The 21,130-nt window shown below is 41.8% G+C and overlaps 1 protein-coding gene across 1 annotated transcript in view; it reads left to right on the top strand.

The window, feature by feature from the left end:
• Positions 1–1,535: 1,535 nt before the first annotated feature.
• Positions 1,536–21,130, top strand: part of trak2 (trafficking protein, kinesin binding 2) — a 26,755-nt gene continuing 7,160 nt past the window's right edge. The window contains 12 exon segments of the mRNA XM_037696506.1: positions 1,536–1,623; positions 5,117–5,300; positions 8,473–8,658; positions 11,534–11,593; positions 13,851–13,927; positions 14,020–14,136; positions 14,979–15,191; positions 17,227–17,305; positions 18,253–18,383; positions 18,464–18,538; positions 20,587–20,724; positions 20,889–20,968. Coding sequence (XP_037552434.1) covers positions 5,246–5,300; positions 8,473–8,658; positions 11,534–11,593; positions 13,851–13,927; positions 14,020–14,136; positions 14,979–15,191; positions 17,227–17,305; positions 18,253–18,383; positions 18,464–18,538; positions 20,587–20,724; positions 20,889–20,968 — 1,211 coding nt within the window. The 5' untranslated portion in view covers positions 1,536–1,623; positions 5,117–5,245.

Raw genomic sequence — 21,130 nt, 5'->3', positions numbered from 1 at the left:
CCCAGAAATCACATTGTAGGATTTTTAAATAATTTATTTGTAAATTATGGTAAAAAATAACCTTTGTTGGTCTTCACCAGGTTTGCACACTGTAGATGCTATTTTGGCCCATTCCTTCATGCAGATCTCTAGAGCAGTGATGTTTTGGGGCTGACGCTGGGCAACACAGACTTTCAACTCCCTCCACTAATTTTCTATGGGGTTGCGGTCTGGAGACTGGCTACGCCACTCCAGGACCTTGAAATGCTTTTTACGGAGCCACTCCTTCGTTGCCCGAGCCGTGCGTTTGGGATCACTGTCGAGCTGGAAGACCCAGCCACGTTCCATCGTCAATGCGCTCACCGATGGAAGGAGGTTTTGGCTTAAAATCTCATGATACATGGCTCCGTTCATTCTTCCCTTAACACGGATCCGTCGTCCTGTCCCCTTTGCACAAAAACAGCCCCAAAGCATGATGTTTCCACCCCCATGCTTCACAGTAGGTATGGTGTTCTTGGGATGCAACTCGGCATTCTTCTTCCTCCAAACACGACGAGTTGAGTTTTTACACGATCAACAACAACATGCTTAAAATAGTATCTATTTGAGCCAACAATTTTCAGTCAGGTCATCTGGACAATTTTTATTTTTTTATTTTTTTGCCGTAATGCTGAAAAAAAGAAACTGTCCAGATGACCTGACTGAAAAGTATTGGATCGTATACCTGGATTATTGAGCATGGTCTATTTGAGCTCATCAAACTAAAGAACTGTAAATATGTACAACACACGTATACACATACATAAGTGCCATTATTTACACAAGAGGTGCATCACGTTCGCAGGGCTTCATTTGGTGCAACAGTCGCTACCGCCAGAAAATGTCACCCAAGAGAATTGAATGAAGCTTCAGGTAGTGAACCACTTTATGGCACAATGGTTCAAAATGATTCTATGTTTCAAAAAGCCTCATTTTGACATAGACACAGAACTCTGTGAACAGCTATGAACTTTTGTGGCGTACCCATTTTATGGAGGGCATCAATGATGGTCTTCTGGCCAGTTATGTCTGCAGTCGTCCCCATATTGAACCGAACTGAGACAACTGAATAAAAATGAAGCAATTCAATGACACCTGGGGAAACCTGTGCAGGTGCTTTGAGTTTAGTAGATGATTAGTGTCACACTCAGTTTAAAACATTCATGCCCTGCAACATTTGGACTGATTTCTGCACAGTATTGTAATTTTTTGAATTCCTGTTTTCATAGGCTTCATGAGCTGGAAGCCCAAATTATGTAAAAATAAACAAATAATTTTTTTAATGGAATTATGGAAGTTAAACAACTTTTCCATGATATTCTAATTTTTTTGGAAAAGGTCTGTATCCTCTACAAGAGTTAAAAAATAAAAAATAAATCTGAGTCCCGCTTCTTCTACTAGTGATTATGAAAATATCGCCCCCTTTAGTTCCGGAGTGTAAAAGTCCCACTTCCAAATATGGTATGGGGCTGACGCTCGTCTGTCCACGCCCCTTTCCGTGGCAGGATGACACTCCTCCATTGTTTGTGGCTTCGGGTGGAGGGTTCGGCTCGCGCCGCGCGCACCGATGGAATTTCCCACGCTGTGGATAAACACAGACACAGGGTGAGCTTTACGTGAACTAAACGCACTCTTTGTGCTTTTCGCATTAGCCCGTGACACCCACGGTTGCTAGTTTGAGCTCGCGCGTGGGGGAATAAATCGCGTCCTTATGACGCGGTCATCCGCACGAGCGAGAACCGTTAGCTCAGTCGCCTCTTTATTTTTTACCAGCCTTAACGTTATTGGTCGCTTGAGCTGAAATGTTAAATTTCAAAACAATTCACCGCAGTACGAGATAAATATTTGCTAATACCTTTAAGCTAACGGACGCTGCGTAGTCCAGAGGTTCCTGCAGCGCGAGTCGTCACGCGCCGCTTCCCTCGCCCTGAACATCCGGTTTGTCTAAATCTCCAACTGGAAGTCAAAAAAATAAACATTTCACATTAGCTTCAGATAATTCTGTTAGTTTGGACTTGATCCCGTGTGTTGATCTTAAAAAAAAAAAAAAAATGCCACGCTTAGCCGCTTTTATAGGATTCAAGATGTCATTGGTATATATTGACAAGGCGGAAAGACATCAGCAATGACCTCTGAAGTTATTACTGCTGCTCATCAATCTGGGAAAGGTCATTTACTAAACAAACAAAAGGAATCCATCATTCAAAGGAGACTTCTTATTCCCAAATGGAAAACAGGTAAGCCAATCTTCCCAGAAGCGGTTGACCCAGAAGGTCAGACTGTGTAGTGATTAGAGAAAAACAACCCAACGATTTAGAAGGCTTGTTCAAGGCTGTTGCTCTTTCCACACCAGAGTCAGCTTCAAAGTTAGCCAGCTGGCAAGAGAAGTCTATATTAAACGATGTATTTACTAGGCCTGTGGCAATAAATCAATTAATCGCACGATAAATTAAAATTATCGACCTCGTTTTCATTTATCGGTTTTATCGTTTCTTCGTGTCTTTCTACTGAAGACACTGGATGACAAAAGACTCGACTCCGGTGCTCGTCGTCACCGACTTCTCCCTTTTCTCTTTAAAATCCATTTTAACCGTGCAAAGCCGCATTTTTTGGATCATTAAAAGAAGCTACGCTGAGAAGCTAAGCTAACGGGCCGACCTCGGGAATAAACTTGTCTTCGTGTAAAAAGTTGTTTTGTTAACTGATATTTTTTTAATTAAAAGCTTTGTGTGAAAAATGCTATGCTAAATATCTCAAACCACACCGAGCGTCCGCCATTTTGAGAACCGAAAAACAGGAAGGCGAGACCGCCCATGTCACGTCAAGGGGCCTCCCTCCCATTTTTCATAAAGAGACACGCTGCTCGCTCCCTCACTATCCATCCTTCGGTTCAATCTTATACTGCCATCAAGTGGTCAATAAAGGTACTACACTCAAAATAAAATTAACCCACATTTATTGTTAAATTTGACAATTAAAAATTATTGTCAAATTTCAAACATCGCAATAATTTTTGAGACAATTAATCGCCCAGAAAAAATTATCGTGACAGGCCTAGTATTTTATCAGTTTCATTAAACAATTTAGAAGAGCTACAGTATTTTTAGGGGTGCACCGATTTCAGTTTTCTGTCCGATGTCTAAAAAGTCCGACCTGCCGATACCGAGTTCGACATGTGATGGACCACAAGACCTCTGGAACAACGTCTTGCACGTATGAGACCCAAGTAGAGATGTTTGCGCGTACCGCATCCTGCATCTCACCATGTCCTCTCCAACTGCATCCGTAGGTCTCCTCTTTGTCTTTTTCCTGGCAGCTTGTCTTTCTAACGTCCTTCTACCGTCCCGTTTGTCAAAAAGCCAAACTGACCCGTCCTACCAGCTGTCAAACACTCAAGTGGTTTGAGCTCGTTTTAGCAGCTACATTGTGTTTTAGCCAGATGATCTTATTCTCCCCTGAGCGGTTTTCATCTGGAGGTCAGAGGCTGCTTGTGGGCGAAACCGCACAAATTTTAACAGAGTGAAAGTTTATGAAGCGTTCACTTTATTGTGATCCGTTTTTTTATTCCCCCCTACATTCATAAAGTCCGAGAACGTTTTTTTTTTTTTATTCTTCGGCGTCTTTCTCGTTCCACGGTTTTTGTTCCATTTCAACAACTTGTAAATCAAAACGTTCAGCTCGTTCAGAAGGCTGCTATGACTTTTGGTATTGGTGCAACTTTAGCTTTTTTAAATATTTAGCCTTTTCTATTTAAACTTTTTTCAGCTACTTTTAGCTAATTTCAGCCGTTTTTTTTCAGCTGCTTTGTGCTCTTTTCAGATTCGTTTTGCTAACTAGTACATTTTTGTGCTTCTTTAATTTCAGCTTCTTATGCTCCTATCATCATATTTCTGCAAATTTCAGCTTTTTCTGCTATTTCAGCTGTGTTTAATTGTATCTTTTTCAGCTAATTTCACATTTTTGCACTTGTTTCAACTTTTTCCAGCCTCATTCAGCAAAAATGTGCTCTCTCCACTTCCTTCTGGTAATTTAAGCTTATTTTTGCCTTTTTTTAGCTACTTTTCAGCTGTTTATTTCAGCTTTTTTCAGATAATTTCCACATTTTGTTCTCATTTTTGCTATTTTGATTCTAACTGGACAAACGTGTTCTTTCTGCTTTCGAATGCTAGTTTTACCTTTTCCGCTAGCTTTTAGCATTTTTAGCTAATTTTAGCCGTTTTCAGATAAATTTGTGTTTTTCATTGTAAATTTTTGCTACTTTCAGCCTAATTAACTTCTTTATGCTAATTTCTGCTTATGCTCCTTTCGGCTAGTTTCAGCTTTTTCTGCTACTATTTAGCTCTTTGATGCTAATTTTAACATTTTCAGCTAATTCCACATTTTTTTAGCTCGTTTCAGCTCTTTCCGCTTCCTTCTTGTAGTTTAAGCTTCTTTTTACCCTTTCAGATAAAAAAAAAAAAACAACTAATTTCATTTTTTTGTGCTAATTTCTGTCATTTAAACCAAATGTATTTTTAAATAACAATTTTTAAATGTGTGTTATTGTTGCCATCTTATAACTTAGGCTTGTTCTCTAATTTCAGCTACATTTCAGAACGTTTTTTTTTAGCTCGTTTCAGCTGTTTTTCAGCAAATTCTTCTGCAATAAGCATTCACACTGCATTTTCACAGGAAGTGCAGTTTCTCTAGTTTAATTTCTGTGTTGTATTTTGCAAAGACTCGTGTGAGCTTCGCTGGCTGGGACTCTTCGATGACTCGCAGGCGTTTAATCGGAGAAGACGAAGCGAGCGTTGGAACAAATACAAACATAATGGGGGCTGAGTCTATTCGCCAAGCCGTACTAATGATTAATTCATTGTGTATAAGCTGTATGAGGCTTAGCAAAAATAATCCCACCATCAGTCGGTCGATATGAGTATATTTGGCAAGCTTCGTTGTTTTAAGTCTATGGTTGGGTTTCTTTGAATCTCCTATATGAAACGAGCTGTCTCAGCGTACGATGGTGTAAGCAGAGGTAAAAACTGGAAACATGATTAGCATCGTCTTGTTCCTGCGTGGACTCTTTCCTCTGATATCTACTTGTCCTTTCCGTCTGCAGGTACAGGTGTGCATGGGCACAACATTAAGTGGACAGGATGTGATGTCACAACCTTAACCGCTCCGCTGTCTGGTCCACCTTGATGTTTTTGCAAGTGGGGAGCCCTTCCCCACACTCCAAGGACAGGGTATGTTCGAAATGAAACCCCGGGCAGTGGAGAAGAAGGAGTCGAGCACCGAGACAGGCGAGTTGTTCGTCGACGTCCTCTCAGCTAAATATTTACACAGAGTGAAAGAGTTGAGGAAGCCATATTGTTTCTGTCTTTTAAAGACAGACTTTCCTGTAATCATTGGAAGTGGCCTTGAGCCATCTGAAGGTCTTTGGAGTTTGGCCTTTTTTTTTTGGACCCATTATCAATAATCAATTCAGTTTACAGAAAAAGTAGCATGCTGTGCAACGGGGTGCAGTGTGTTTTTACAAAGCTAAGGAAATTGGGGATGAAAAAGGAGTGGCAAGTTTTAAAAGCGTTAACAACTTACGACCAGAAGCTAAAAGTCAAGGCAATCCTTCAGTTGATCTTGTTGGATGTCAAAGTTTCAGCTAATAGCACTTTGGTAATCATGTGTTTGATGCTAAAGTATTATTTTAAGTCGGTCAGATGATGCTTCCTTTGGTATTTTGTATAAATGCTAAAACAAAGGGATACCATTTTTCCTAAGCCACATAATGTGTAGGGGTGGAATGAATCTATCGGTAGCTCACATTTTGATAATTCCAAGGGCTTTTTTTATAAAAATGCAGAGTACACGACATAAGATTCTCGGACACTAGCTGTCCATGCGCCACATTAGAGCTAACTTACCTGCTTTCCTCCGTCTTTCCACCACATTGTTTTTTGTGTAAAGGGTGAGAACGGCTGAATTGGTCTCCTTGACAAAGAATGATCATGTTCTACTGAAAGAGTGCCACATAAAGTAGTATCTCACAGGGTTGCATTTGTTGGAGACGAGTTCACGAGTCAAAATTGCAAGAAAATGGGCAAATTTTCCATTGCTGTCTCCCTGAATTTAAAGTGTTCAAAACCAAGTGACTAGTGATTGTGCTTTGTGCTGCAAGTTTTTTTTTTTTTTTTGGCGATAAAGAATACGGCCTATTTTTGTGTTCATGACTCAGAAAACTGTGTTTAAAGCCATATAAATTAATTTGTTTCCCACCTCTACCTGCATTGTACCTTGCTGCAAATATTTTGATTCAATCTGGAAACTCCCTTGCAAATACGGTTCATCAATAGTCGCCAACAGTCACTGACAATTTCTAACATCTTCAATTGCGGTCAACAATGGTCACCAACAGTTTCAAACAGTCACCAAGGGTTCCCAATGACGCCAACAGTCACCGATAGTTTCCAAAAGTTTCCAACAACACTAACAATCACCAACAGTCATCAATGGTCACCAATGATGTCAACGGTCACCAACAGTTGCTAACAATTTCCAACAATCACCAACAGTAGCCAACAGCTACCAACGGTCCCTACCGATGCCAACAGTTACTGATGGTCACCATTTCAAAGGGTCACCAACGACACCAACAGTCACCAATAGTTACCAACATTTTCCAACAACATCAATGATCACTAGCAGTCACCAATGGTTACCAGTAGCCACCAATAGCCACCTACGGTCAACAATAGTTACCAACAGTTTCCAGTAATACCAACAATCACCAGCAGTCACCAATGGTCACCAATAGTCACCTTTGGTCACCAAAAGTCACCAGTAGTTACCAACAGTTTCCAACAACAATGATCACTAGCAGTCACCAATTTGTCACCTATGGTCTTCAACAGCCACCAACAATCACCAGTGATGCCAACAGTCACCAACGGTCACCGACTGTTGCTAACAATTTCCAACAATCACCAGCAGTAGCTAACAGTCACCAACGCTCACTAACGATGCCAAGAGTTGCTGATGGTCACCAACAATCACCAACGGTCATTATTTACACGTAGGCTCTTACACTGGTACATCTTCATCTATAAATCTCTCATTGGTCTGCTACCTTCTTATATCTCCTCCCACGTGTCACGACATCAGTGCAGTTACAGCGTTTACTCTTCTGGATGAAAAAATGAATGCAGTTGAAATATATATTTCTCTGGTCAACACCATTTGTGTCCATGTCACACTGCAAGGTATCAAAAATAGTTCATGACCCCCACCCCTGATAACTGGTTCAAACCTTGAGATGCTCTTGAAAGGTTAGGAGATGTTAAGTGTCTTAACGTACCAAAAAACTTTTTCAAAAAATGCTCAAGTAAAAGGACTGGACTGAAAATGAGTGGAAAAATCAGCAAAGAACATTTTTAGAAGATCCTTTTTTTTTTTTTTTAGATATTTTTAGAAACCCTGCAGAACTATTCCTTGAGACCTTTTAAAAAGATGAATAACGTCTAGCTTTTTGAAGGTAAACTATAACAAAACAAAAGCAAACTATAGACATTTCTTCACTGGAAAGGTGTCTTTAGTGTTGTGTTTCAGATCCCTCTCTTCCAGAGTACTGCTCTTGCCCCCCTCGGTACAGTATGCCGAGTCTCATGGCCGGATGCTATTGTTAGCCCCATCTGTCCCAGTAAACCACATATTTACTCAAGTGGAAGGACATGGACAGTGCTGAGCCAAGAGAGAGCGCGCACAATCATTCACAAGCTTTAACTGGGGATCTTTTCCCATTGCGGCATGCCTAGAAAACCCCCAAAGGGAGGCGTCCAATCCTCGAGTCTTTTGTTTAATTATTAAGTAAATAACTTACAACCATATCAGGCAAATTTGCTCAAGTGCTCGGCTCTTAAAAACTTAGTTTCGGTCTTTGAACGATTGCACAGTTGGTCCTGTGGTTGAGCTGGTTTCGGAAGGTGGACGCACCTGAGGAATGTGTCATTCTTAGTCACTTATTTAGAGTCCATACTGGTCCAGGTTTTATAGCAACTTATCTGACTGCTGTTCACGTTGACAAGACAGTTGTATTTACTGGCTCCTTTTGATTATTGCACTAGTTAAGCACTTATATGTGCAGTATGGTTTTATAACCCTCCTGCTACACTTGGGCCACAATGGCTCACAAGACTATAAAACTGAGGCCTCATGGGTCATTTTGACCTAAGGTTAGCACGATTGTTATCCTTAGCCATTTCAACCATGACTCATAATATGATTGAGCTTTTTATTCCAACAATTCTTTGACAGTCTATATATAAGCCAATACTTCTTTAACAGTAGGGGTGCAGCACCCTCTGCACCCCTACTTCCCACAGCTTTGCAGTTTTTCTAAAACAGTTGTTTCGTAACTTTAAATTTACAGTAGTAAACCACTGAATGAAACGGACCCTGGATGTGTATTTGTTTAACTTCCAGATGAGGGACTGGGCAGCAGCGGACGGCATTACGGCTCTGGCTCCCTGGGCTCTGGATCCGTTGGGTCCTTGTACCTGTCGGACAGTCAGGACTGGGTGGTTTCCCCGAGCTGCTCTCCAGACGAAGGCCCAGGCCCGATCAACGCCATCTCCCCCATGCTGGCCGAAGAGACTCTCCGCTATATGAGTAAGTTCATTTTTTCTAGCACTGCTCTAGTCTAGGATTTCATCAGGACATATGACTTCTAGTTTTTTTAAATCATTATACAACAGACGAAACGTGAGGGATTATTTTTATATGGCTCACTTTCAGAGGAGCGAAAATCCCTGGGCTTTACTGCGGCTATTATTGGCACAGGGTTTATCTTGATGCTACACTCTAATCATGTGTGCGAGAGAGGAGCGTAGATATCCTGCCAGAGTTCGGTGCAGCCGAGTTCAAAGCCGAGGCCAGAGTCACAAGCCTTACTGGGGGTTGGTTAGCGTTGCAGGGTGGACAGACTGAAGATGAAGACTGGACAGTAGTAAAGAACAATGCCGGTTTTAAACGTCCACAATGAGGAGGCGTTCGATAACTTCACTGGAAGGTGAGAGCTGGGTCATTCCATCATTGATTCTGATGTGGAAAGAGCAACAGAGCATCAAGTGAGACAGATCAAACTCTTGTTCATGAACCTGCAACCAAGAAAAGATATTGTGTATCTATGTGTTGAAAGGAAAGGAAGTGGGCAAGCCTCGTTTAGTTGTAGTAAGCAGGAACTATGTTAAGCTTCAAAAAGTCAACTTCCCGTTTGTTTTACCCCACACATGCAACAATTGCAGCGCAGCTTTTGTTTACGTCCTACATCGATGCAATACGCATTAATGATCATCCTGCGCTCGAAAATACGCCAGTATGATATTCAGAGATAGGTGTGAGGAAGTTTTTGCCAAGTGGTCCAGTCTAATATTACCGTCTGCTCTACTTATGTCGTGTAAAACCAAACACCGCCTGTTAATAACACCAGCACAGACTCGGCGTGCTGATAATCGAATGAACTTAGAAACAACTGCTCAATTTGTAAAACACGCCTGACACTGTTTTAATAACCAAAAATATCGAGACAATGCAATAATCTGGCTGCTTTCTGGTTTCAAGATATGCTACGTAAAAAACAATTGCGTGAATGCTTTTCTCTTTAACAAGATGTCAAAGACGGTACGTGCTTTTACTGTTCTATGTAGCATCCCTCCCCCGCTCCAGCTGTCAGACAGCTGTGTATGAACCACGTATGTCGAACTCAAGAGCCGCGGGCCAAATCTGGTCCCCCAAGATGATCTAATTTTTTATTTAAAAAAACTGATACATCATTTAGTATAGACTTCTCTCACCAGCTGGCTAACTTTGAAGTCCGAGAAAAGGCTGGATCGTTCCGTCATTGATTCTGATGTGGAAAGAGCAACAGAACGTCAAGTGCGACAAATCGAACTCTTGTTCATGAACCTGCAACCAAGCAAAGATATTGGGTGTCTGACTCGAGTTAATATATCAGCTGAAACTTGCCCATGGCTCAGACAAAGTTTTTAAATTTTGGCTCCTTTGGGTAACTGAGTCGGTCTAATAATTTGGCTAGCTTAAAACCGGCTAATCAAACAACTAGCATTAGCCTGTCGGCATTTATTGGAGTTATTTGTGAATAATTTTCTTTCTTTCCTGAGACAACTCCGTCCTTAGCTTTCCATCATGTTCAGAGCGGTACACGCAGTGAAGCCAAACAGCACTATGACTACCTGTTACCCAAAATAGGCAGACTCGCTGATTACAAGACCCAGCTTCGTTTAACATGTCCTGATGGGTTAAATTGTTTTAAATCTGTATTTTCAATCCTTTTGTTAAGAGCAGTTTCATTAGTTGTTTGTTTTTTTTAAACTGAACCAAAATTCTCGAGCAGTGGCTGATTTGCTTTAGTTTGTTTTTATATTTTTAACTTCTTCAGCTCGCTTTGGTCAGTTTCAAGTTATCTCGGTGACCGTCGTAGAGTTTTTCTTTCATTCCTCATTTCAGTCCTCGAGGCTCAATGGGATTAACCTGTGTAAGTAAAGATTGAGTGAATTAACCAAAGGATTTATGTTGGCCTGTCATGATTACAAATTTTACTGGGGGATCAATTGTCTCAGAAATTATTGCGATAAACGATAATATTGTTTGAAATTCGACTATATTTAGTAATTATTGTCAAATTTAAGAAGAAATGTTGGTTAATTTTTGTGTGTAGTACCTTTTCTTGACCAGTGGATGGTAGGGATGTGCGATATGGCATAAAATTCATATCACGATATGTATTGTGATGGGTGGCGGTAACGATACATATCATGATATGTTTTTGGTATAAAACTTGCAATAAGAATGAAAAAAGCATAGGGTGTCATTTTGGCATAATTTATTTTGAAAACTGTATCTCTGCGAGTGGACCGTGGGAACTAAAACGATCAAACCAGACCGAGGTTCTACGTCACCCGTACCACGACGTTACGCTTCAGGCAACAGAAGCCGTGCCGAGTCGAGGCTATTTTTAACCGTGGGGGACGGCAGCGGTCAGATCCAGAGGTCACCGCGAGCCTCAGATTACCGGACGTGAGCTCATCTGTTTGCAGCAGCTGCCTCGCTCCGCGTTTAATCCTCGCCTACAAGGAGATCGTTGGAAAAAGACGTCATCTTCGCCCTCTAATGAAAGCTGACTGCATGGTTTTAACTGTAAAGGAAGTGTTCAGAATGATGGGCGAGTGTCCGGTGGAAAAGGCCTCTCGGTCCAAACAGTCACCACTTCTCTCTACACAGGTGGAAGGGGAAGCTGAGCAGCGCTGGTGACGCCCACTCAGGTCCAAAAGCCGTAACAGACTAACGAGTAGATTCTCAGACTGTGAACAAACTAATGGTTTTATTTATTGAAGCTCTTCTTCAATAAATCAGCTCCTTCTGTCTCACCTGCTCGGGCTTTTCTTATGTTTCTCCCCAGCTCTTCTTTCGTTAAACAAACTGGTTGTCTGTACATCTGAACTGTTCCTTCTTCTTCTCTCACTAGCGTATCTTGCTTTGGAGCCGTCTTCTTATTCCCACCTTGGCTCTCAAAGCCTCTCCAAAGGTATCTGTCTCTCCTTGCCTGCCTGATCAGTTCTCCAACGTCCTCCTTTAGCACCAGAGTGAACAAGGGGCTTCGGCTGACCTTCAGCTCGGAGCCCCTCTTTGCTTTTTGCATGTAGTTGACAGCAAGGTAGTATCTCACTGGGCTGTTTTTGGTGTTAGCAACTCAAATGAGAGAACACAGGCTTACTTTTTGTTTCGCTCGCCGAGTTCTGAGTGCGACCAGCCACATGTCGCATGACCGATTTTTGAAATATCAGTCCATTTTCTAGGGGTGGGACTCTTCAGTCACCTCACGATGCAGTTACAGTTCAGAGGGCTGCGATGTAATTGTAAAAAGACAATCAGTGCATTTTGATTACACTGAAACTTAAACAACTTATCCAAGATAAATAGCACATAAATATAAATGCTATAAATCTATTTTCATGTGTAGCAAAGAGTGCTCAATAACATCTGTCAAACGTCTCAACGATCACAGCCTGCTGACTAAAATGTAGCATTGATGCTAATTAAACATTGAAAACTAGGGATGCACGATATTGGATTTTTGGCCGATACAGAAATTTTATATACGTTCCTTTGTCAGAATATAACCCTCTTATTTAGGCTTATTTTCTACAAAAATTGTGCAACAGCTGTAAGAGCTGGTGACATATATTCAGTAACAGCGCTATGGCTAACATATTAAATTTAAAGTGTTAAATGTTATTTATTAGCATTAGTCAGCTGCGATGCTGTCTCATTGTGGAGGTTTGTTCCAGGTTCCTATAGCTGCAGTGTGGGATCCTCTGCACTCCTGTGCACGAAGGACAGACTTTTTAAGTTCAAAGTTTTTATCTATCCATTGTGCCGTAAGACTAATCATGCTAACGGGGCTAACACGATTGGCTGTTAGCTTCTCAACGACGTCGGAAATGACGGCTTGTAGCTCGAGTAAAGCTACGTCGGAAAAATCTCTCCGACTGGGGGGCGATGCAGCGAGGCTCAACGTAGTCCAGAAATCTTCAGAATCCGACATCCTCAATGAAAATAAAAAAAAAAAAACTTCCACACCGCCGACATTTTGACTTCTTCCTCTCCGCCGTGATCGGATCAGGTAGGCGTGCTTGACGTCATCATGTTGTGCTGGCGCTGCAGGCGTCCTCGTCACTGGGTTGTCCTAAAAAAACAGCGCCTTTTATATCGGTGAGTTATTTTGTTGGAATGGCCGATGTCCGATATTTAACTAACGCTAATATATACTGATACCATGCCGATAATATTGTGCATCCCTATTGAAAATGCTAAAGAAAAGCTAACAAAATTAGCATAGTATCACTGGACATTTATACACAAGTGAACAACTCGAGACTCGTCTGAAGATTTCTTTGCAGATTCTTTTGAAAACCTTTAATTTTACGCAGCAAGACTCTGAATGTTTTGAGATGTTCTGAAGACATCTTAACAAATCCCATTAGCCAACTAGTTGAGATACTACCTGTAGCATGCGTTTGGGGGTCTCTGCTTCCATTTAAAGCTAGTTTTGCTCCTACCGTTTGACGGCTAGCCGCCTCACTGTAGCGTTGTGATTGTCACAAATGCTTTGTTGTAGCACTTCCTGTGCAGCCTGGGCCACTTCCTGCAAGAACACCATACGATTTTTGTCAGAATAAAGGCAAAGTGAACTTATTAATTGTGTAAAGCAGTGGGTCCCAACCATGGTCCTTGAGGAATGCCATCCTGCATGTTTAAGTTGTTTCCCTGCTCCAACACACCTGATTCAGTGATTTTATTACTTCCCAAAGTTCTGCCAAAGCCCGTCAAAGCAGGGAAACAACTAAAACATGCAGGGTGGTGTTCCTCAAGGACCAGTGTTGGGAACCATTGGAAAAAAGAAACGTTGGCGTGAAATTTTTGACAGTGAAGTTGTTTAAAATGGCAGAAACGCATGTAGGTTCAGACTAGCCAATGCTATTTATCCAAACTGAACTCGTTTAAAGAACTTTACAGCTAAATAAGCTTTTCCATTAAGCTCCACCTTAAATATTTGCTTCAAGTCAGTGATTGGCTGCAGTTGAACAATTATCGCTACAACAGGGTCATTTGACTTCAGTTAAGAAGTAGATTATGAGCCGCTCCTGCTTTTAAATGTAGTAAGTTAATCCCGCATGCTGGGCTGAAGTGTTGGTTTGGAGTATTAGTGTTTTTTGTGCGGTATTGTTGAGTGTACATTTTTGCTAGCCTGTTAGCATTCGTCTAAAGTTCCCTCTGATCAGTCCTCAGTGCTGACCGCGTGGAGCAGATGACCAGGACCTACAATGACGTTGACGTGGTCACGCACCTTTTGGCTGAGGTAAGGTGACCGTCTTTTCGGTAGAAATCAGTTTTTACTTTCCTCCCGATAAGCCGAAGCCCGTCATCCGACTGTGTGCTCTTACCGGACAGCGAGACAGAGACTTGGAGCTCGCGGCTCGGATCGGTCAGTCGCTCCTGCAGAGAAACCACCTGCTGCAAGAACGCAACGAGGCCTTGGAGGAGCAGCTAGCTCAGGCTGTGGACCAGGTAGGTCACGTCCAAACGTTTTAAGTAGGAATTATAATAAAATCTTTCATTTAACAAACAATTACCGTACTTTCCGGACTGTAAGTCGCTACTTTTGTCACGGGCTTTGAACCCCGCGGCTTATAGACAAGCGCGGCCTATATATGTGAACTGAATCGAACACTTTATTTTTATTTAGTGGGCGTGGCTTATATTTGGGTGCGCTCAATAGTCTGGATATTACGGTACCTTTTAAACAATTAAAAACACGCTTTCAACTTTGTGAAATTACCCATAAGGTATGTGAAAAGAATGGAAGGGTTGAAAAGAAGAGTCTAACGTTAGGTTTGTTTTCTGCTGCGAAATGAGCCATTTTGATTCAACCTTGAAAATAACGTCGTGCACAATCCCACGCAATTCAGCGTAATCTTGTTCAACCCGTTAGCGCTCAGATTATGTTTTGAGAATGACTCTCAGCTGCTACCACACCTAATTTGAGCTTAATAACTAAAATACAGTGAATTGTAGCTATTGTGGTGGTATCTAAGGTGGATTAGCCATGTTGGCCATTTTTTATTAGATTAACTCCAGAAGGTGGGAACATGCATCTAACAATTACTTTGACAGTTTAATGAAAATCCATCCAGTGGTTTGTGACATATTTTGCTAACAGACAAACTGAGCAGTTATTGGCAAAGTTTAGAAAAAGATCTCGTGCAATCAGTTGGAGCACATGTTGATGATTCCCAGCCTCTGTCGTAACAAACCTCAGCTCAATATCTGTGAAACTTTGAGTCATTTTTGTGTTTCGTTGGCTGTGGCGGCCATCTTGAATCACGTCGAGCTCTCCTCAAATCGACCAGGTCAACCAGCTGCAGCATGAGCTCAGTAAGAAGGACGAGCTTCTGCGGATGGTGGCCAGCGCCACCGAGGAGAGCGAAATGGACTCCAGTGCGTCCACCTCCGTGCAGCACCCCGTGCCGCTGGAGGGGGCCGCCGCCGCTCTCAGCCAGCTGGAGTCTCTGCAGAACAAGCTGCAGGAGCTGGAGGAGGAGAACCAGGCGCTGAGGTCTGAGGTACGAGCTTCTGTAAATATGACCACGTGATTTATCCTCCTGGTTGCTGTTCAAGGATCTGGGTTCCTCTGCTGGTTTCATGCGCATTTACAAACCTAATCTGGAAAAAGTAATGATTTGCAAATTTATTCACAGTGGATCATAAGAAACATATTAAATGATTAAACCAAGAAATTGTTTCTTTTTTTAATTAGGGAGCTATTAAAACTTTTATGACGGCAACTAATCTAAAATCTAGAGAAATCTAATTTCCTGCAAAAATGCGTTGTGAATGTTTATTCCAGAAGAACTTGCTGAAAAACAGCTGAAATGGAAGAACAAGCTCAAGTTAGCAGAAGAAAGCAAAAAGAACACATATTTGCTGAATTAGGTTTAAATAAGCAGAAATGAGCAAAACTTAGGAAATTAGCTAAAAGCTGAAATTAGCTAAAGTAGCTGGTAAGGCAGAAAGAAGCTTAAACTACCAGAAAGTGGAAGGAGCAGAAATTAGCTAAATAAAATGTGCAATTAGCTGAAAAAGCTAAAATTAGCACAAAACAACCTAATAGCTAAAATAGCAGAAATAAGCTGAAAGGAGCATAAGTTGAAATGTTGAGGAAGAATTTAATTAGACTGAAAGTTGCATAAATTACCACAAAAATCTTGAATTTATCTGCAAACAGCTGAAATTAGACAATAAATGCTTAAAAGTTAGTTGAAAAGGTAGAACAAGCTTAAATTAGCAGAAGGAAGTGGAGCGAGCACAATTTTGCCCAATTAGATTGAAAGAAGCAGAAATGAGCTCAAAAAGTGGAAATTATCTGAAAAAACGATTAAATTAGAAGAAAAAAACAGACTGAATAGTAGCTAAAAATCAAAAAGAAGCTTAAATTACCAGAAGGAAGTGGAAAGAGCACATTTTTGCTGAATTAGGCTGAAAAAAGTTGAAATTAGTGCAAAATATGTGGCGTTAGCTGAAAATGCTGAAATGGGCATAAAACAGCTACATAGTAGCTGAAACAGCATAAAGTGCTGAAACTAGTAGAAATAAGCTGAAAGGAGCAGAATGAAGTTGGGAGGACAGAAATAATCCGAAAGGAGCACAAAACAGCCGAAAAAGGGCTGAAATGAGCTGAAAATAGTGTAAATTTGCAGAAGGAAGCTGAAGCAGAACAAAAAGCGAAAGGAGCAGTAAAAGGTCAACAGAGCTAAAGATCTCAAGGATGTAAAATGAGCTCAGTTCATTTTCTATGCATCTTCTCGTCTTCATCAACAGACTGTAAATGTTTAGACTTTTTAACTACGAAGCCGTGGAGGCAGTGAAGGTCTTGCTGAAATATGCGAGACCTTCACTGAAAGACATCATCTGGATACGTTGTTCTTAAGCTGCGTTTACGTTTCTGCATTGCTGGTGCCTCTCAGAATGTGTAAGCTACCCATGCGACAGGCACTAATGCACCCCCATACCAACAGAGAGGCAGGCATTTGAAACGTGTGCCGATAGGCTGGCGTCTGTTTTCAAAAACAGTTTCAGTATTTTATTTTTGTCGAGGGGTGGGGGGTTAAAGGAGGACGGGACAGAGTCACGTCTGTGTTGCCCGCCCACTAGCTTAGCGCTACGTTGATGCCGACAGTTGACGGCGCTCCGCTTGTATAGTGGTAGGAGAAACACTGTTTATGAACCGTAGGAAACGAGATATTCAAAGTCTTCAGCTCGTTTTAGTTGCATTTTTTTTCAAACCACAGCCCGTCTTTACTTCTAAGAGGTTCAGATTTACATTCAGTCTGGGTTCATGGGATTTGTAAATCGCTTGCACACAACGTTTCTGGACTTGGTATTGCGGAAAATATGAACGAAAACTGTAAAGCACATTTAAAAAACTTTATTTAACACAAAAAAGTTAACAAGTCTGGATTGTTACTTGTTTTGTGCAGTGCCAGAACAAAAACGATCATGCCCTTCTGACGAGCCATTTAAAAAAAATGATTTCTCATTTGCTCCGTTAGTAAATGAACCCCCCCCCCCCCCCCTGGCTGTTGTCTTTTGACCCTGTAGGCATGTCAGCTAAAGAGGGACACGACGACGTATGAGGAGAAGGAGCAGCAGCTCGTGAGCGACTGCGTCAAAGAGCTACGTGAGTCCGATGCACGCGAACGCAAAACTATCAAATGAGCACGACCAATATGGAAATTTTGGCTATCGCGATACCGATGTTGGGCAGGCTAATGCCGCTAACGTTCACATGTTCTATCCTCCACTATTCACCATAACGTATGTCACGTATGGCGAAGGTCTACTTAGTCTGGACAGCAGAGTTTATTTTCTTTGCAGAGAAGTAAAGAGTTCAGACAATGTGTTTAATTGTGGATGACAAAGATAGAATTACTAACTGATATATATTTTAACTCCACGTTAGATTTATTGTTCTGGATAAAGTTTACAAGACAATAGCTTATGCTAGGTTATCTAAACATTAGCTTGCTAACTTGAGAGGCATGTAGCTAATGACCAGCAGGTTGGAGGAGTGAGGAGAATTTATTATTGTTGATTTGTTTTACAGATCGGTTAAAATAAACTTACAATGCTCTGTTCAGCAAAAATACGCTACACAGTATTACTCCCTGCTTCATCTGCACTGAAAGTGAAACTTAAGTGAACGGCTATGACTTGAAAGTAGTCTGCATGCACCCTCTGCTGGATACATTGTACAATTACGGCTTTTGCAAGGAAGGACACGGTTCATTCCCAGTATTTATATTGGTGCGTGATGGAACAGATACCGATATATATATATATATTTTTTCATTTAGCCTTTATTTATCCAGGTTAGTCTCATTGAGCCACGAGAACTCATTTGCAAGAGAGACCTGTTTTTTAGGGAGCACATGGTGGGGGTTAAGGGCCTTGCTCATGGGCCCAGAGTGGGGCGAATGAGGGTGGGGGCAAGTGTGGGTGTATATAATAATATACCTAAAATATCGGCCCTACCGATGTATCGGTCGGGCTCTACTAACAACCATTCTCAGGTCGAAAAACTCACTTTAACTCTTGAGTGTCTGTTCGTGTTGCATCTCGCTGCAGGTGAGTCCAACAGCCAGATGGTGTCTCTGACGGACAAACTGTCCCAGAAGAGCGAAGAGCTGCTCAGACACCAGGAGGAAATCGCTCAGCTGCTCTCCCAGATAGTAGAACTACAACACAGGGTGAAGGAGGTGAGGAGATAATGACGTTTGCGTTACTTTAAATCATGAAGTTAAAAAAATGTCTCATCCCGTGGTTTGTTTATCTGCAGCTGGCTCTGGAGAAAGAGGAGCTCAGGATCCACCTTCAGGCCTCCAAAGATGCTCAGAGGCAGCTCACAGCAGAGGTGCGGACTCAATAGTTAGTGCAGAGTTGGGCCTTTATTAACAGTCAGTGCTACTGAAACTAACCATTAGGGAGGATAAGCCAGTGTATCTCTTGTGCCGGTTCCAAGCTCGGGGAAATGGTGAGGCAGAGGGGAAAAAAAACACTTTTACCAAAACGGGAAGGGAACAGTGAGGCTACAAGGAGCAGAGGGCACAAATGTCAGTGTCGACGTATTTATGCACATACCTGCAAACTTGTCGCTTTTTGGCGAAAATCACCAATTTCAATCAAAGATATGTAATTTACGTGAATCATCTAGAGCCAAAGAGGGGTTTTTTTTTTGTGTGTGTGGGGGGGTCAGAGGCATGGTAGATGGCATAATTTCCCATTGAATGGATTTATGTAGCACTAAGCTAGCTCTACGTAAGTCGTGCTCGCTAGCTCGTAACCTATGCTTGCAACAAAGCACGCGCTAGCTCGTAAGTGCTAGCTTGCTTCTAGCATAGGGCTACGCATCCAGGAGATGACGACCGGGGGGGGGGCGGTTATGACTATTACAGAAGCAGAGCGCTACATCTGCATCTTAGGTAGCGCGTCTATGTTGCGCACCACTAGCTTAGCGCTACTTATTTAATAAGTTACTTCTTGCTATTAGCAAAATGCTCTGCTATATTTGGTTTCTCTGGTTGGCTTGCTGCTGATGTTGCTTGTTTATGTTTTGGTTGACGCCATCTTTCCTATGTACGTCCTAACTAAATTAGGATATGTTAGTAAATGTATTTTTTTACTTGAAGCACGTTGGCCTTTCCCTCAATTTTCTTCTTGGCGTGTACCAAAATGCTTAATTTACAACCTAAAAATCACAACACTCTGCCGCCGCCAACTACAGAGTTACTAGATTTGTCCCCTTTTTCATCCCTTGTTTGTTTGCAGGTCGGTATACAGCACATAAAAACAACATACGTTGACCAAAGTGTTTTACATTTCAGTCAAATTAAAATGGAAACCAGAAAATACGTCTTGTGACACGCAGAAAAGTTACCAGTGAAACGGAAGGACAATCAGCTCTAACTGGTTCTCGGACGGCAGGGGACAAAGATGAGTCTTGGGCAAAGATTTAAAAGTCCCAACAGTCTTGGCGGTCTTTAAGTGATCAGGTGAAATGTTCCACAGTTTTAGAGCAGAAACTGCTAAACCCGATCACCTCTGGATTTCAGTTTGGATCTAGGGACATCTTATGGTCGGTAGACCGGAGTGCTCTTACTGGATTGTAGAGGTTAAGAAGATCACTTAAATATGACAGGACCAAACTTTTTAAGACTAAAAACAAGCAATAAAATCTTGACGTCAATCCGGAAGTGGAGAGAAGTCGGGACAGGGGTTGTGCTTTCCATGTTTTCTAGTTGCCGGGGGGCTCCGTCTTGTCTAAGCTAAAACAACATTCACGGTTGAAACCCGTGCCTTCCTGTAAGAAGTTGTTTTTCTCAGAAAAAAGAAGCTGAGAACTTGTTTACTGACTTTTTATTAAAAGCTTAATGTGAAAAATGCTATGCTAAAGCGCTCAAACCACACCGAGCATCCGCCATTTTGACAACTGGGGAAAAAAGGAAAGTGAGACAGCCCATGTCACGTCAAGGGGCCTCCCTCCCATTTTTCTTAAAGAGACACGCTGCTCAACTATCCATCCTTCGGTTCAAACTCTTATACTGCCATCCGGTGGTCAACAAAGGTACTACACTAAAAATACAATTAACCAACATTTCTTTTTAAATTTGACAATAATTACTAATTATTGCCAAATTTCAAACAATATTATCGTTTATCGCAATCATTTCTGAGACAATTAATCACCCAGCAAAATTTGTTATTGTGACAGGCCTAGCCGGACTTCAAATACTTCGGTTAGACTGTCCAGGAAGCTTTTCTATCCATCTTAAGGTCATATTTTATTGTATCTTTGTTCACACGCACAGCTTTAAACTGTTCGTACAACACTTTGGTCAGTGAGGGTTGTTTTCAAAATGTCTTGATTAGTTATTTTTATCCGTCTGTTTGTGTTTGCCGCAGCTGAACGAGCTGGCGGAGAGGAACGCTGAGTGTGTAGAAATGCTCCACGAGTCGCAGGAGGAGATCAAAGAGCTCCGCAGTAAAAGTTCTCCCACGGCTGGGCTGCGGCGGCGCTTCCCCTACGGCCTTTACCCCATGGTTAGTGAACTTTTTTGATCCGAGAGCCCCGTTTCCCGTAAGGAAGGATAAATCTACAAAGATACAAACTGGTACTTCTACTGAGAAATGTGAGATAATCCCGTGTTTTGTTCTTTTTTTATGAAAAGAAAAACGTAACGTTGCAATTTTAACTGTACACCCAGGAGTCGTTGGCAGCGGAGATTGAGGGCACCATGAGGAGAGAGCTGAGTGTTGACGAGGAAGATGCCTTTCAGGACCAAAGGTTGGAGACCCAAATGTCACAGCACAAGTCACAGGCGGCCATTAGTTGAGCCGGATAAACTCTTCAGTCAGTTTTGTCCCTCGTCGCAGAGCAAAATACCGTCCAAATGTCTTTCCAGCTGGATAACATATAAAATAAGTGAGGAACTGACTTCCATTCTGA

The sequence above is a fragment of the Nematolebias whitei genome, chromosome 23 (assembly GCF_014905685.2).
Source record: "Nematolebias whitei isolate Nwh7 chromosome 23, NemWhi1, whole genome shotgun sequence".
In the NCBI taxonomy this organism is placed as follows: Eukaryota; Metazoa; Chordata; class Actinopteri; order Cyprinodontiformes; family Rivulidae; genus Nematolebias; species Nematolebias whitei.
This window is presented reverse-complemented; position numbering and strand designations above follow the sequence as displayed.